This window comes from Pinus tabuliformis, chromosome J (assembly GCF_031772625.1).
Source record: "Pinus tabuliformis cultivar Carrire ecotype Pingquan chromosome J, CPIR1, whole genome shotgun sequence".
Classification (NCBI taxonomy): Eukaryota; Viridiplantae; Streptophyta; class Pinopsida; order Pinales; family Pinaceae; genus Pinus; species Pinus tabuliformis.
The window spans coordinates 164,456,291-164,474,456 of record NC_142295.1 but is presented as its reverse complement, the minus strand read 5'-3'; the positions used below and the strand labels follow the sequence as shown (position 1 = coordinate 164,474,456).

Here is an 18,166-nt window from a genome sequence, read left to right as displayed (position 1 = left end):
ATAGTACCTCCAAGACATGGGACATTCGTCAACTCTGACCTTGCTTCAAGGATTCTTCATGATGACACCACTAGACCTAGTGTGCCCCCGACCTGATGTTGACATAACTTAATGGACAAGAGTTGATTTGAAGCCCAGATGAGGATGGTCTCCCATTGAGAGACTAGGGAGGGTTTGTTGCGTGAGAGGAAGCCCTAATGCTAGAGAGGAGTCTTCATTTGACAATTGGAGACCCATGGAGACCACTTGATTGCACTCCAATTGCACTTGGGGCCCTAAAGGAGATATTGAGGTGGATTTGAGGGCCATCCCCTAAATTTTGGATCATCCAGGTATTTACACACATTTTGACACCTCAACACACTTTATCATGGCATTTTGAGCCCTAATTAGGCCTGACATCAACAATTGAAGAAGCTACGGCTAACACATGTGGGCTAATTTCGTTTATTTTGTCATTAGCTAATGGGTTGGCTTGTAACCCAAGGTCATTTAATTTTAAGGGATTTATTAGGCTAAAATAGGTGGGATAAACCTTATATAAATAGAGGTTTCCCTCATTTCATAGTCATCATTACTTGTGATCTAATTCGAGCCTCTTAGAGATTTAGACCTAACTGAAATGTACCTTGTATCTTGTGGAGATGTGGTCTATTAAGGTTTTTTTCCCATGGGGTTATTCTTTGGTATTGGAGATGTCATTTTGGAGCAATAAAAGATTGATTCGTGCATTCTATCTTGTAAGTTTTCCTTGTATTTGATAAATTTTTATATTTTGTGGCTATTGTATGGGATGGTTAATTGTCTAGGGTTTTTATGTGTTGAAGTTTCTACAAGATACACAGTAGCAACCATTTTTCTGCTAGATAATTAGTTCCTAATGATTTCACACAATATTTTGTTGGAAATACTTGGGGGGGGGGGGTGAATTAGTATTCCTTAGCAATTAGCACTTTTAAATCTTTTCAGAGCATTAGTTAATCTTCAATTATTATTAAGCACAAGAATTTTAGATGGAAAACCCCCTCCGAGTCAAAAACCACTGAATGCTTTTCTAATAAATTCTTTAATCTTCAGCCCCAACTGAAATGAAATCAACAACTTCCTATAATTCTAGAAAACATTCTTCTCCAGCTCCCACTGGAAGGACGCCCCAATGCCCTGGTTTCTTCAGTAATCAAGTGAATGGATGAGCCAACACCCTAGCGAGCCACAACTTGCCCTAGCACCACCCTACCACCCTGAAGTGTTCACAGGCCCCAACCTATAAGAGACTTCATACACCTAGCTAGCACCTCCTTGCCAATCTGTAATGACTGAAATAAGACAAGGCTGTGGATTCCCAAACCAGGGACAACAATCCACGATACAATAAGGTGTACAATGATTTTCGTGTACTTGAACAAATACCCAATCACTCTATGACCTGCAACCCAACCATGACATCATCCCAACAATGACTCCTATACCTCCCAACAGTGCCTCTTCGACTCTAGGCAGAATGACTCTTTTGCAATCTTTACAATGTTGACTCTTTTACAATTTTACAATGATGACTCTTTTACAACTTCACAATGATGACTCTGTTGACCCTGCCGCCTACACCTACCTACAAGTCAGTGAGAAAAGCCTTCAACCCCACAAGGTGTGGTTAGTGGCAGGGAACTTAGAGAAGGGGTTGTCACACTAATCCAGACTCTCTCCGTTTGAGCTATCTCCTAGGTTAGCTAAGGGGGGTGGTCCCTAATGAAAAGTTAAGTTAAAAGACGTGAGTTTCTAGGAGAGTGTTATAGTGAAAATAGATTATTTTTAAGGATTTATGAGCAAATATGAAGTTATCAACTTGAAATAACAATGCCAATCATTAATATGATTAAAAACCATAAAACTAGTGTCTTATAAGGAATTTGCTCAACAATTAAAAGATATATTTGCTCAAAGTAAAATGAAATGCTCTCAAAAGAGAAAACAAAGTCACCCTGAAATGTAAAGAAGAATTGTTAGCACAAGATATGTAAGATACAAAATGCTTTTGAGATAATCAACTTTATAAATCAAAACATGTGAAACATATCTTGCCAAAACCCAAAAATTAGTAATTAACTTGGAAATGTAAAAGAAAAGAAGTGCTAAACCAAGACATTAATATGCAATTAGACTTGAAACATGAAAAGAAAACACTTGTTTGAAATGGTTACAATACTTGCTTTTGAAATAGACTTTGCATATGAAAACTCAAACCATCAAGGGACAAGTAAAGTAAATGTAATGGAAAGTGCTCTTGGTTAATTTTATTAATAAGCTCTACAACAAGATTACAATTTAACTCTTCAATCCTCAAGCCTCACCCTCGCCCAATGATATGAATCTGACAGTGAAGAGTCAATAGAGGAGTAAAGGATCCCTAAGTTGTCTACTTCAACCAACTTATGTTGGAGGTAAAATTTTAATGAGGCTTGGGGCCTTCCTACACTAAAATGCCTAGATGAAATGCAAATTGTGTTAATTCTTCAAATTAAAATAATGATACATGCAAATGCTTCAAAGAGATTGATTTGCAATGCTTGAGAATGAAATAGTGTTCAACATAAGTTGCAATTATAACTTCAATTGGAGGAATAAAATTAGCTTACAAGTGTTGCATGTGTTTCATCAGTGAATTAAAATGATACAAGTAATTTGCTTGAAAGTAAAATTTGTTTCAAATAGACAATGACAATAAATTACTCCAATATTCAAGATAACAATGTAGCATAAAATTGAAGTATGTATTCAATTGCTCATGAAACAATTTACGAAGGTAAATGGAAACGAATCAAAGTTTGTTAAGAATATAAAATGCTTGCATGTAAAGGATGAATTGCCCAAAGTAAAGTGTAAGCTTGTAGCTTCAAGCAACAATGAGATAGATAATGCAAAGCTCAAATGAAATTGTAACAAACTTTAACTTAATGAAATGTGATAGTGAGGTTGTGTTAATTCCCAATTAAAGCATGCATGTAAGTGAATGAAGTATGAAAGCTTAAACCATGCAAATGTCAATCCACCCAAGAGAAGCCTCCCTCTAAATGGGGAGATAGGATACCATGGGAGAAATCCCAAGCTCCCACAAGCAAGTTAGATATTTTATTAATATTACAATGAGAAGAGGGCCCTTCAAAGTTCTCAACTATACTTCAAGGAGAGTCCTCACAATAATTGCTTGAAACTTGGACACTAGACCTCCTTTCTTGAGAAAGTAGTGACAAGATCTCACAAAACTTATGCAAGGGAAACAAGGTGTGAGTTTCCTCCAAATGCCCATGGCTTAAAGAGGAAAATGGGCAACCCTTTAGTGAACTCGACTTGGCCAAAATAAGCCTCAAAAGGGCTCACGACATCCTTGGAAATCGAACCCCCAACACTTGCCAAAGGTCCTGCAAACACTTGTTAAATTTTACGAGAAGTTGCTTTTCAAAATCTGCCACACAAGAGTTAGCGAACGATCCAAACAATGGCTGCAAAATAAGTTAAGTATTAATGGAAAAATCAACGAGATTAAATGTGTATGTACAATTTTAATTTACAAAAGGCTAAGCTAAAGAGTGAGAGTAAACTCTCGTCTTTGCTTAGCCATCTTCAAGCTCTTAGATAGCAAATGACAGAAATGAAGTACAATGTTTTTTTAAAAGAAATTTAAATTTAGAAGTTCTCGACTTGTGTACAAGCTATGTGCTGAAATCCCTACAAAACCACTTTGTAAGATAAGGATATGAAGGTTCAAAGAACAAATGAGAGCTCCTTTAAGAATGTATCAAGAGTGGGTTGGTCTCTCCAAAGACTTTCCTTCACGCTTGATTCTGTAATCCCAACAAGATGTTCCCTCTACAAAACTTCAATCAAGAATTAGTTCTATATAGATTTAGCAATAAACAATGATAATAAACTCTAGAGATTTATTTAAAACCAACTAGAGCATTCTATACCTAGAGCATATTTCTAAATCAAATGACAATGCAAGATAGCTCTACATTAACAAATCTACAAGAGCATATGGAAGCAAATTAGATCAAAGCATGAGTAAAATGAATTATACCAATGCTAAACAATTCATCTCACTCGAAAAGGAGGAACACCTCATGAATGAAACCCCAAAGTCTCTATTGATATTTCTGAAAGTGTACAAGGCAGCAACGCTTCTGCAAGCACAATAGCTAGTAACAATCTTATCTAATGTGAGAGCCCATGACTCTATTATATAGAGAGTTGGGAGCAAATCCCAATGGAGAATGACAATGATAAATGACATTGGAGCCAATCCCAATGTAGAAGTGATTAAACAAGTGGCATGAGGTGACAATCCCAAAGATAAATTCGAATTTTTTGAATGGAGCTCCAATGCCAAGTGTAAAAATCGAATTTTGGCAAGTGGACATCATTTTCTTCTTCCCTTGTGTGCCAAATTCAAATTTTATGGTGGAATGACAAGTGTATATGGGTGGTAACCCATGTGGGGACAATTTCCCACAAAAATCTCCACCAAATATTCTCCCAAATTCTTCCAAATGTGCATTAACTTCACAAATTCGAATTTCCAAGCATCTTTTTCATTTAATGTCAAAAATTCGATTTTATTTGAGCACATGTCCTTTCCTTGATTTTAGGAGTCCACATCACCTTGGGACTTCACTTGAACTCCCCCATAATTTTCCACCTTATTTCCACAACATTTAGCATGTGTGGATATTTATTTTTCTCCATTTATTTAATTTATAGCTTAATTAATTGCCAGATTTCCCACTAAACTTAGGAAAAGTGGGTTTTGAGGGTCCAAAACACATTATTAACCCCTCAAAGTGTATCATAGTAGAAAGTTGAGGGTGATAGGTGTAATTTTGATTACTCATACCCCATACAACTTCTCTAGATTACACTTATTACAATTTAAATACAATTTTATTTGCAATTTTTGACATGTGTTAAATCTAAAAAATTAAAAAATGACTACCTAGACCTAACCAAATTCCACGAATTTTTTTGTGATCTAGTATGGTAATATACATAGACTTTAGACACTAAGATGTGTCAGGGGCTCAACCTTCAAACCGTCACCCCGGCTTTGGGGTAAAACGTGAGTGAAAAAACCTAAAAAATTATTCGCCTCTGAGAAAGAAGGGATAATTAACCAGATAAAAAAAAACACTCCAAGGTATACTCGTTTGTTGATAGAGTCCCAACATCCTAGGTCTGTTACAGACTCAAAACTCATCATAACTAGTATCACTTATTACAATTTCCCGTAGGGTCTGGAATCTGAGTACAAGAAAGATGATGAGAAGATAGAAGTAGAGTTTAAAAACTCTGTTGACTGATGATATCTGATGGTACAAGTGTCCTCTGGATCATCCTTGGGCATGGAGTCTTCATATAATCATCAGGTGCCACTTTAGTGGTCAACAAACTCTTGGCCTTGACACTTCACAATATACAAATGGTTGTCATGTCTTCAAAGGATGTTCCGTTGCAATGCTTCCTTTGATTTGATACTTCTGCTCTTGAATTCTTGCTTGAACTTGTGCTTGAATCTTCTTCTACCTGCATGCAAAATTTGCCCGGTGAAACCAATCCCAAAACAAAACAAAATACCCTTCAACTTACCTCTGCCTGCAAAACACATGTAAGTGCATAATAATGAATAAATACAAATACAAATTACAATGTGTACCTAAAGTGTGCCTGTCACTTTTGTTGTTGACTTGCTGCAGCAGTAGACAAAGATTCCCACTCTTGATATATGCTTGGATTCTATGCAAGACTATATCCAAATTTGACCCAAAGAAGATATATACAATAAAAACTGATGACAAACCGTAGACTTGTGATGGACCAAGTTCTAAGGACAACAACAGAGACCATTCTATCAACTATGGCAAGACAAGTAACATGAACTTACAACATCATATAGATTTAACAAACTTGGTGTAGCATCAAGAATATGTAGCATAAAATGTGTAGTATCAAGAATGGGACATCCGAAAAACTAATTGTGAGATATAGAGACATAAAGATATAGCCGAGACATTGTATATACTTACGTTGCCCTACAAAAACATATGTCAAAGATGATACTCAAAATTCAAATGTAAACACTAATCATACATACCTTGCTGTAGGAGACTTACTCTTGACTGTTGATGTGTGGTCCTTACTGCAGTGATCCTTGAATGCATGTTTTTTATTGCCTGCTAGGAGCTCGATATTGAATCTATTGTATCTATGTAATTTCGGATCTCCAGGGTCTGAAATTTTGTCCTGTGGTAGCCCTCTGAGTCCTCTTTCCAACCCCACATGTTTGATCAAGATTGGATTATTCAAGAAAGCGTTATGCCCAATCTCCCATGATGACCTGATTATAGACTGGTTTAGTAGAGTGAACTTGTACGAAGTGCCACATGTCATTGTTGCGACCTTTGGCCCTGAAAACACTACTCAACCAACTACAATCTGTCCTCTTTCTGTGACTATTTACGAAATTTGAATCCAATGCTCAGAGAGAAAGTTATGACGATCTTCCTAACATCACCTGTTTGACAGCGAATTCAGGAGCCTGAAAAAACCCTAACTTCTTCAGATCATATCTCCGAAAATATAGCAAATCGAGATCTGAAATTCAGTCACGAGGTTCATCAAGATTTCAGCTCAAATGGGTTTTAATTTTAGCTTCTGAAGCTTCGTAGAAAAAAGCTATTGCAAAAATGCCACGATGACCTGTTTGAAGCCACAAAATCCCTACTAGAAGAGGATATGAGGGTCATTATTTATATGAATGTCTTGAGTTGAGAGGGTCCTCAAAAAGTGAACGTTGGAGGGATTTTAGGAGCAATTTTTTTATTATTATTAATTATTGACTATTCAATGACCATAACCAGTTATGATTGCCATGTCACAACCCCATAGGGCTTTAGCCCACTAACTGGGGTTACTAACGTCAAACATGAATATCTCTCAAACCGTGAAGAATTACTTGGCGTACCATATATCAACGGAAACATCTTGACGAGTAGAATCCATATAGAAGATCCTTGACTCAGAATAGAGTAAGTTGTCAAGTCAAAATGCCCATGCAAGATCGGGTGTAGCCCGTGGTGCTACTTGGGTTGACATCAGTGACAACCACTGATCAACATATTCTTATGCCATTGATATCATTGAGAATGTACACTCAGAATATATCAACAGTAAGTACAATAAAAACAATAAAGATCATAGAAAGACAACCATGCACAATAGAGAATATAATTACCCTTAGAAACCCAACCTTCAGAGAAAATCCAACAACTTTTCTTTTAGGAGAAATTATTCTTCAACAAGTTTTACAAATCAAATGTCTAGAAATCCGTGCCAATATCCAAGTTAAAGATACGAGTCAAATTGGGTCAAATTCTAACAAGACAAAATTGGTCAAAATCGGTCAAAATCAACACTGGTCAAATTGTAGTCAAAGTCTGTGGTCAACTCCTTGTAGCCCTGTGACCAATGGTCTGTGGCCCTGTGGCCCTTCAGTCAACGACTTGCAACCCTGCAGTCAATGCCTTGCAGCCAACTGCAGTCAAACAATCATACTTTGCTCAATCTTATTGTGGTTAAAATCAGTGAATTCAGCCTACAAGAAGTTGGTGAAACTCGCCTTTTCTCTTCACATGTCTGGTTGTCCAAGATAGAACAATAACCTCAGAAAATCAAATCAGAATTGCTCTTCGTTGGTTGTGAAAATGAGAAGTCACATCATCTATATATACAAGTCCGATGGGGCAAAATCACCCAAGCGACATGTACTTTCATGAGTTGGGCCGACTTGTCTTCCTGGGCCAACTTGGTGCCCCAAAAATAAATTTTAATTTTAATTCTCTCACGCTGACTTAGGAGGCCCTTTAGCAAAGGGAATACCTCCCGGTGCTTCAAAAAATCAACACTCCCTTTTAGCCAGGGATGTATTCTCCTTATCTGCAAACAAATTTCCCCTTAGCTGAAATTTCTCCTTCCACAAGAAAAGTTCATGAGCTTGTTAAGTTGATGCATGTTTATAGATCACTCCATCCTGGGGTAAGCAATGTGACTTTTCATATGCACATCTAAAGATCACTCTATCCTGTAGTAGGCAATGTGAGTATCTTGGGCCATTTACCCCTGGCCAAATTAGCATGGCCTAATCAAATCAGCATGGATTGTCAGGTAAATGTATCAATCTTCTTTGGTCAAATTAGTATGACCTAAACTGAGTACTTCATGGCTTCTTAGGAGAGGATTAAACCCTAGACCATTCACCCCTGGCCAAATCAGCATGTCCCAGCCAAAGTCCTTCATGGCTTCTCAAGTGAATTACATGTATCTCCTCTGGTCAAATTAACATGACCCAGGCAAGCCCTTCTGGCTTCTATGGAGAAGATCTGTCCATTCTGAAATTGCCTTGGGCCATTCACCCCTAACTAAATCAACATGGTCCAGCCAAAGTCCTTTATGGCTGCCTAAGTAAATGTGTCCATCTCCCCTGGTCAAGTGAGCATGCTTAGCCAAGTCCATCTAGCTTCTCAAGAGATGGTCTTCTCGATCTTGCGAAGGCATCAACACTCCCTCTCAACGAGGGAGGCATTTTTCATCATGCCAAGGTTGTCTCTGAAGTCTACAAACTTCGCTCTAGATAGAGGCTTGGTGAGATTGCAGATAGAGGCTTGGTGAGAATGTTTGCAATTTGCTCAACTATGGATATGTACTAGAGCTTCATTGCTCCTCTCTGCACCATGTCTCGGATGAAATGACATGATCAAATAGCCCTGCAAGTAACTTTTGAGGCCGTACCGCTTCTTGACCTACCACACCAACTGTGATATACTTTGGCTCTATTATACTAAGTGCAACAAAAGGTTGCTTCCTGCTAACCAGAATGTCATGGCTGATCCCAAGTTGAAGAAACACTCCGAGGTACCCTTTTTATCCTTTGCACTCCTTGCCCAATCTGAATATGTATCTTTTTGTAGTCTCACTTCACCACCTGAGACATCTCTCAAACCATATCCATTGTACGAATCAGGTACCTCGACACATGCTTCGCTGCAACCCAATGTGAATGCCTTGGCTCAACCATAAAATTGGCTCAGGGTGCTCATTTCAAAGCAAATATTTGGCCTCGTGTTAACCAGGTACATCAAGGATCCAATCAATTCCTTGTACATGGTGGGATCCACTAAATTTGAATTTGAAGTAGAATCACTCAACTTCTTTAGATTCGTGAGCATAAATGTAATCATGGAGTTGCAATTCATCATACGAATCTCCTCAAAATCTGGACAATATATTTCCGTTGTTTGAGGTAGATGTCATCTGGTCTCTGCCACACCTCCAACCCAAAGAAATAATGCATCAGGCCAAGATCCTTCATCTCAAACTCCAAGGCCAAATCCCTCTGACATTGAAGTAGATCTTCCTATGGTAATCCTGGCTATACTCCCTTGTCACGGAAGCATATCCTCCTGCCACTGCTGCTCCCTTTGTCACCTAAGCAAGTCCTTCTGCCATTGCTGCTCCTTTTGTCATTGAAGCATACCCTATTGTCTAACATGGTTCCTTCAAAGAAACCATACTGCTCCTAGAGAGCTCCTATCTCTGAGCAAATTGACAATATCAACCCATGACATCCTCTTGGAAGGTTGCTCCTTCCACTCTGCCTAACTATCTGCTCCCTTGGAATTGGAAGCTCTTCTGGTCATCTAACAGAGTCCTGAATGTCCTAACAATTTGTACAATTTCTCCCTCTCGAACACCAATCACTCTTGTTGAGCCATTTAGAACCTGATCATCTGCTGAGCAAATGTCTCCTTGTAGTTCACTCTCTCATATGGGAGAACCCTCTTGCCACAACTTTGGTTTATACTTCTCGATGTTGTCATCTGCTCCGTGAATAATGTACCTAATCTTCCTTTTTGCGAACTCCATTCAGGAGGTAATGGAAGAAAAAACAAAATTATAGCCAAGCAAAATACAAGGACAAGAGGCTGACCAAAAATAATAATAGTAATAATTAAGGGAGAAAAATATGAAGTACTTATCTCTTGATTAAGGAAGAAACTGTTGAGGATTGTCAACTTCCCCTTTGACAAATCTCTAAGAGAAACTCGAGACCTGTCATGTGCCTAGAGGCACAATTGTCCACAAACATCACTATTATTGGTAGAAAGAATTTCTTGGACTTCTTCGGAAGTGGATGTTGATCTTTGATCTAGGAGACTCTCATAAGATAAGAGACAATAGAATATGATCTAGTCATCATGATATTATGGAGACAATTTTTGAAGGTTAACTTCTTGATAGTGGTTGCTGCTTTCGTACAATCATACCAAAGCATCTTATACTTCCTAGGCAGTCTTCAATGCAACAACACAAGGAATCAAGTGGTCTTTTATGGAATCTACCCAAGATTCTCATTGCCTTGGTTGCATTCTAGGCTTTCTCATCAGCTCCCTCTGGTTATGGAATAACTTCCTTCTAAAGATTTGTAACACTATCCAACCTGTCTTCCATTCTGAGACTTGACACCATTTTGACAAGAGATCTAGAGTCCAATAAAGTCACTGATTACTGTCTCTTAGGCTTACTTCAATGGCTGCTCTTTCAACAAAGGTTTGATACCATTTTGAATTTTCTACAAGATGCACAGTAGAAATCAATTTTTTGTTAGAAAATTACTTCTTAATGATTTCACACAACATTCTTATTCCATTGATATCATTGAGCAATTACACTTCAGAAAATAAAAAATATCAACAATAAGTACATCAAAAATAGTAAAGATCATAGAAAGACAACCATGCACACTAGAGACAATATTTTTACCTTGGAAAACACAACCTTTGGAGAAAATATAACAACTTTTCTTTTAGGATAAATTACTCTTCAACAATGTTTACAAATCAAATTTGTCTAGAAAGCTCTATCAATATCCAAGTCAAAGTCACCAGGCAAACCTTTTCAAATTCTAGCAATATAATGTTGGTCAAAACCAGTGAAAATCAACAATGGTAGTAAATGCTTTGTGGCCCTGCGGTTAAAGGCCTGTGGTCTTGTAGCTAACTGCAACCGCGGTCTTGCGGCTAACTGTGGTCAAACAATCATACATCACTCAATCATACTGCGGTCAAACTCAATCAATGCGGCCTTGAAGAAGATTGTTAAACTCATCTTTCTTCAAAAAATCAGATCAAACTTGCTCTTCATTGGTTGTGAAAATGAGAAGCCACATCATCTATATATACAAGTCGAATGGGGCAAATTCACCCAATGGACACGTCCCTTCATCAGGTGGGCCAACTTGGTGTGCCAAAAATAAATTTTAATCTTAATTTTCTTAGGCTGACTTAGAAGGCCCATTAGCAAAGCGGGAATACCTCCCGATACTACAAAAATTCAACAATGTGCTCATTATTATTGAAATTTATTGGATGGAATCTTAGCAATAGTATTGCATGCATTACCGACTATAGAATTTGTATGACAATCCCACGAGTGAATCTTTCAACTAGCTCTCCTCATTGACTTTGCTCCCTCACAAAAATGATAGCTAGGTTTGAAACCTAGGGTTTCATATTTCCCTTATTCCTTGCTAGGGTTATAGTTGTTTTCTCCTAAGTTAGAAATCCCTTGGACTCCATCACCCAAGGTCAAAGCCCCTTGGGCTTGGTCGCGTTAATTCAACTTCGAAACACATTCTTCTAACCCAAGCTTGAAATTTCGTCCTCTCAAGGACAACCGCTAGCTAGTGTTAGGGCATAAATTTCAACTAACGTAGAGAGTGTTGCCTTGTGGAGGGATTCAACACTTGGTTGTGAATCATTTGCCTCGAAATCAACCTCTTCCTGTGGCTAGTTTCTCCATTTTAGGGCTCATGTTCTTTGCCCTAGGTAAATTGTACCCTAGAAAAACGTTAGGTTGTCCTAGGCTTCAACTTGAGGCTTTTTGAAGGATTCTTGTGCCATAAATTGATCATATACCTCTTTTATAAGCCTTTTCTTGACCTCGTGATCCTAGGTGGGCTTGTTAGCCTTGCTTAATCATTAACCCTAGGTCACAATGCCCTCTAACTAGGCCTCTTGGAGAATGTGAATTGACCTAGTTGTGCTAGCTGAGCCTTGTTCCTAAGTAGAACATCCCTTCTTGTCCTATTTTGTCACCTTTACCCCTTGAACTTGATATATCATTTAGGTGACCTAATATAGGGAAGCCTCCCTTGTGGTGCAATCCACTAAACAGCGTGAGGTAGTGGCTGTGGTGGTAGTGGGCCACACCTCATATTGTTGTCCCTTGTTCTAGTTCTTGTCTTGTGAGCTCCACTCACAAGACCTGCTAGATTTTAAAGCAACAAGATCAATGGTTGAGATTTCTGTAATTCACTAATGCAAATAACCTTTGTATTTCATTCAATTAACTCATTTTTTCTTATAAAAAGCACTTGCTAAGGTTGCAGGACCATTAGATGACTTCCACATGTCTAGACACTTAGACTTGTGTGGAAGTACCTGTCTGAGGCTGGAGCTTCAAAACATCAACAAGAGCGAGTCTCTTGTTATCACTCTTTCTAGCTGTCACAACCATTCTAAAGAGATGCTTCTTGTAAATGTTTTGTGCATGATTCCTTTTAATATAATATTTCACTGCATTTAAAACTCTGTCATCAATGCATGGTGGCTTGTAAGGCTCTTAATAATTTGCTTTTTTCTTTTTTCATAAATATGCTTTCTGTGGAGGGATACAACATGTTCTCTCTGATTTGAGTAATACAGGGAAACCGTTTGCTTGTGTAATTTTTGATGAGCTGAAATTTCTTGTTCCAATTTTTTTTGACCAAACATGCGACCTATGTGTTAATTATGTTATTGAAAATGGAGTTTAGCTTTGGATATTTTTCTGGGAAGATGCGTCTTGCACTGCCTAATTGGATGTTACTTGCCAAGTTGTCTTTTGCTTTTTTTTTTTCTTTATTTTTAAACATGAAATTCTTCTCTTATTTCATATTATTTATTTCTGCGAGTACATGCAATTCTGTAATATAGTAATAGATTTAAGCTCTTACAGGTTTTAATTTTTTAAAAGCAAATCATGGCATAGGTTAATAATGCTGACTTATTTTACTGATCTGCTGACTCGTGGGGGTGCCAAAATATTTGCCAGGCAGGAATGTATTTTAATGGCCCTACATATAAAAAGGCTTATAGATACTGTACGAATATGCTTCTCCCCCTGCAATTTGGGAGGCAGTTTACTTCAGGATCACTGTTTGTTGAGAAGGCATTTCCGTTGCTTCCAGTTTTAGGGTTCAAGTGCCTGTTCTTTCTTCTTTCCATGACCACCTATATAATTTTTTTTGGTAGTAGGAGGCGATGGTTCCCCTTCCTCAAATCTCTGAGTTGCGTGTCTTCATCTTATATGTGATATCCCACGGCATAGAATGGCTAATAATTTATCTGAAAAAATAGAATGCTTTGACTTATTTTACTTATCTGCTGACACCTGGGGCTGCCAAACATTTGCCAGGCAGGAAAGCATTTTAATGGCGCTACATTTAAAAAGGGCTTATAGATACTCCACTAATATGCTATTGTGTGTGATTTAGGAGGAGATTATTTACTTCAGGATCACTGTTCATTGAGAATGCATTTCTTATGTTGCTTGTAGTTTCAGGGTTTAAGTGCCTGTTCTCTCTTCTTTCTATGTCCACCTGTGTAATTTTTTTAATGGTAGCAATGATCGTGTGGTTCTCCTTGATCTTTATGTTGCACATTTTCATCTTATATGTGATATCATACTGACTGCTCATATAAGGGCAATTTTATATCTCGCTATTGCTTTTGCATTTGACTGTGTATGTGAGCTATATACATTATTTGCCAATTATGTAGTATCTATGCTGGTTAGTTGACACGTTTTTCATGCACATTCAGGTACAGTACCTGTCACGTATACGCCATAGGCATCTTGTGAGCCTTCTTGGTTACTGTCAAGAGAATGACCAACAAATGTTAGTTTATGATTATCTTCCAAATGGGAGTGTTTGTAATCATTTGTATGGTAAGAATATTTTATGATACAGTATTTCGTGTCTACTGTCCTGTTGCAAATACTGAGATGCTAGATGCCATAAATTCTCTTTGGCCCTGATCATACAGATTCTGATGGGAACTCTCTTGGAAAATTAGACTTCAGGACACGACTCTCTATTGCTGTGGGTGCAGCTAAAGGTTAGTGCAATGGAATGCATTAAGGGGTATTATGGTGTTGCATTTTCATTTGTCAAAAAATATGAATGTGTTCGGCTGGTTCATGAGAAACATGTGTAATTGCATTGCTGCAGTGTACTTCATGTTTGTTTTATTGATTTGGATTATATAACATACAAACTTATCAAAATGGCATTTCCTGGAAGGTGTTATGCAAAGTTGGCTTTTTCCACAAGAGAATATCTTTCAAAAAGAGGGATACCATTGTTACTAAGTATCTCTGATTTCTCTCTTTAATTCTGATATTTTCTGATTTTTTTAAAGATTTTCCAAGTTTTTCTGATATTTTCTGATGTCTTGCAATGTTTTCACAAATATTTCCAATCAGTTTATTTCTGGACCGCCAGCAATATATTCCCTGAAGCAGTATTTGCAGCATTGATCATTGCATACATTTTGCAGGTCTTCAGCAATTGCATGCTTTGACACCACCATTGGTACATAAAGACTTCAAAACCAGCAATGTCCTTGTGGATGAGGATTTTGTTGCCAAAGTGACTGATTTTGGACTCTCTAGGCTACTTTCCGGGATCTATGGTGCTGGCCCATCTTCTCCTGTGGATGGTTTTCTAGATCCAGAGTATGGTCTCTTGCTCTATGTTCCCCATCTAGTTTTCAGAACAGGAATATTCTAGTTGTATTTTAGTATTTTGTTAATAATTATTCGAAATATATCAATGGTTGTTTTGACATGACAAGGAATATCCTAATGCAGGTTCAATGCATCAAGGAGATTGCATGAAAAAAGTGATGTGTATAGCTTTGGAGTGTTCCTCCTAGAGCTTATAAGTGGGCGCGAAGTGATAAGCTTAACTTTCCCTGGGCCAGAACAACACTTAGTTCTTTGGGTACCTTACATTCCTATGATCTATCTTGTGCATATTTTTATCCATATTGTAAAATTTCCCCTAGTAAGAACTTAAAGTTTGGTAGTTATGGAATATAATGCTTAAGATATTGTATGGTGTTGTGTTTTTGTGTAGCAACGGATTCTGTTCACACTTTTCCAAATCCATGCATACAACTTTTGTTTCTGTATTATATTATGTCTCTTTGATCTGAATCAGTGTTGAAAATGTCGGCATCGACAAAAAAATAGCGAGGGTCCTAAAAACAATTTTTCGGCAACATCGGCGAAAAGCAACAACAACATGAAATAAACACATTGGCACATAAATATGAAGAAAACATTAATATATATATATATATATATATATATATGATGTAGTGGATGTCAAATAAAAATGATACATCAAAGGCAATACCAAATCCTGTTGATCCTTGATAATTGCCCAATCAAGGACACAAATATGGAGAACAAATACAAAATAACATCACATATATAAATGTATCTCATCATCATGAGTTATATGTAGAAAAACAAACAAAACTAGCAGCTGGCTATTTGGGATCAGTGCCCTCTCCCCCTTTTATAGGGAAAGATGATGGGCTGTTTGCCAGACCTGCCCCAAGCAATAGAAGGCTCTCGCCCTACACTTAATGTCAATCGATGGCTGTTGGGTATAGAAATGTGCTCTCCTATATGTGTAGAAGATGGTGCTGATGCTCCTACATTCTCCTCCTCCTCCTCCTGTTGATGCTCCCATAATGAAGAGTAGGACCCTCAAAAGTGATGGACAAGGGGTTGGCCCCTTGTTCTCCAAACAATAAATTTGTGGTGCTCCTTGTTGACCTTGCCGCCTACAACTACCTACAAGTTAGTGAGAAAAGCCTTCAACCCCACAAGGTGTGGTTGGTGGCAAGGAACTCAGAGAAGGGGCTGTCACACTAATCCCGACCCTCTCCGTTTGAGATATCTCCTAGGTTAGATAAGGGGGGTGGTCCCTAATGAAAATTTAAGTTAAAAAAATATGTGAATTTCTAGGGGAATTGTCAGAGTTAAATAGATTATTTTTTCAAGATTTATAAGCAAAACTGATATGAGCAATAACCATAAACACATAAGATAAGCACGAAATACATAAACAACCAGTGCCTTCAAAGTATTGCTCTTTAAGAAATGAAATTGTTTTTTTTGCTTAGAATGAAGTGAAATGCTTTCAAATGGAAAGCCCAAATAACCTTGGACTTGAGTTTCCAAATGGAAAAGGGTTACTAACTTACTTAGCTTATGCTTCAACTCCCTTTCTTCAAACTTGAATTGCCTCCAAAAACACCTGTAGGAAAGCAAGCAAAAGAGTTAGCATGCAAAAGGAATAGTGCCTCAAATGCTAGATAAAATCAATACGCCATTTTTAAATAAATCTCTTGATGTCTTGTGACACTGTTGGTTTGAACAACTTGTGGGATCTTTGATATCCTTGGAGGTGACTATTCCAACCGAGGAAGTCCTCACACTCCAATAGACTTGGAAACCTATCCTTTGAATGCACAAATCCCTGCAAACCAATTGTTAGTGCAAAAGAGAATTGGCATATAGAGGCCAAGTTGATCTTGTCATTCAACCGAAAATAACAAGCTACAACAAGAGCACAAAATAGACTAAGCCCAAAGGAGATTTGAGATAGCTGCAAATCTCTCCTCCCTACACAATAATGCCCTCAGGCAAATGCACAAAAAACAACTAGATATTAATGTAAAATCAAATGAATAGTAACATCAAATGAAACAGGTATACCTCATCAACCAAAGAATTGCACCACAAGAGAAGCTAGTAACCCCAAAGACTCTTTTTTATTATATGAAAGATGAATACAAAATCCAACAGTCTCCGCAAACCCAACAACTCGTTCTATATGATACAAAGATGAGAGCCAAAGGTCATTTAAATAGACAAATGGGAGCCAATCCCAATGTGAGATGAAATGACTAATGTGGCAATGGAGATAATCCCAATGATAAACTGAGTTTCTAAGTGGCCACATGACTGAGATCCCAATGGAAATTCGAATTTGCGTAGTGGCTGTGATATTTGACCAAGTGCCAATGAATCTTTGAGTGTAGTAATGATCAAACAAGTGGATGATATCACTGCTGTGCATATCTCCTTAGCTGGGCAGTGTATATCCTTTACTCATGTGCCAAATTTCCTAACTGTTGATTAGTGCGAGAGCTACTTGCCAAGTACATATATAACTGAAGTAAATGGGAGACAAACTCCCTCACAAATCTCCAACTAAAACCTGTGATTTGACACATCTGCAACCAAATACCAATGCTGCCAACGTAGAGGTTGATCTGCTGTGCGTGGATCATGAAGTAGCTGGGCAGCGTAACATGTGTAAAATGTGGAGACAAACTACATAATATTCACAATCAAATCTGAACTTATTCCTTCATTCGAAACGCTGATTTCTTTGACACCTGTGTTGATTTCCTTGCTGGCAGTGTTGACCATTTATTTCTGCTGCATGGAGTTTCCCTTTAGCATGTGCATATTTGTTTTGATTTGCCTCCTACGTAGACAAGGAATGTGAGTGGGGTCCATTGCCCACTCATTTTATTAAGGCTTAACTTTATATGCCTTGCACTTTAATTACATACCTTTGATTTAATATTAAATCAAAACTTTAACAATTCGATGTGCCAAATAAACTCAACGTGGAACCTTTGACTTGCATTTGGAACGTTGACTTGAGTTGCGGCTTGCTTGGTGGGCCCCGCATGATTGCTACATCAACCTTGACTCTCCACATAATTTCCGTGTCAAAATTTGACTTATTTTGGCTTTGGAAAAAACTATAAATTTTTCCAATTATTCATTTTTTTGAATTTTTTCCTCCTTTTTGCCATTCTCATCAGGAGAATCAGCTTTTGAGGGACCATAAGTCATTTTTTGACCCCCAAAGTGGGTCCTAGGATAATGTTGGGCCTCTGAGGATGAATTTCGAGTAGTCACACAC

General features: G+C 37.8%; 1 protein-coding gene across 2 annotated transcripts in view; it reads left to right on the top strand.

Annotated features, from left to right (window-relative positions):
* The window catches only part of LOC149226188 (putative serine/threonine-protein kinase PBL22), a 153,877-nt gene that overhangs the window by 111,893 nt on the left and 23,818 nt on the right, over positions 1-18,166 (top strand). For both annotated transcript variants that reach the window (XM_089377425.1, XM_089377424.1), the window contains exons 9-12: positions 13,968-14,094; positions 14,193-14,264; positions 14,706-14,883; positions 15,019-15,151. In XM_089377425.1, the coding sequence (XP_089233551.1) occupies positions 13,968-14,094; positions 14,193-14,264; positions 14,706-14,883; positions 15,019-15,151 (510 nt within the window). The remainder of the gene's footprint in view (positions 1-13,967; positions 14,095-14,192; positions 14,265-14,705; positions 14,884-15,018; positions 15,152-18,166) is intronic.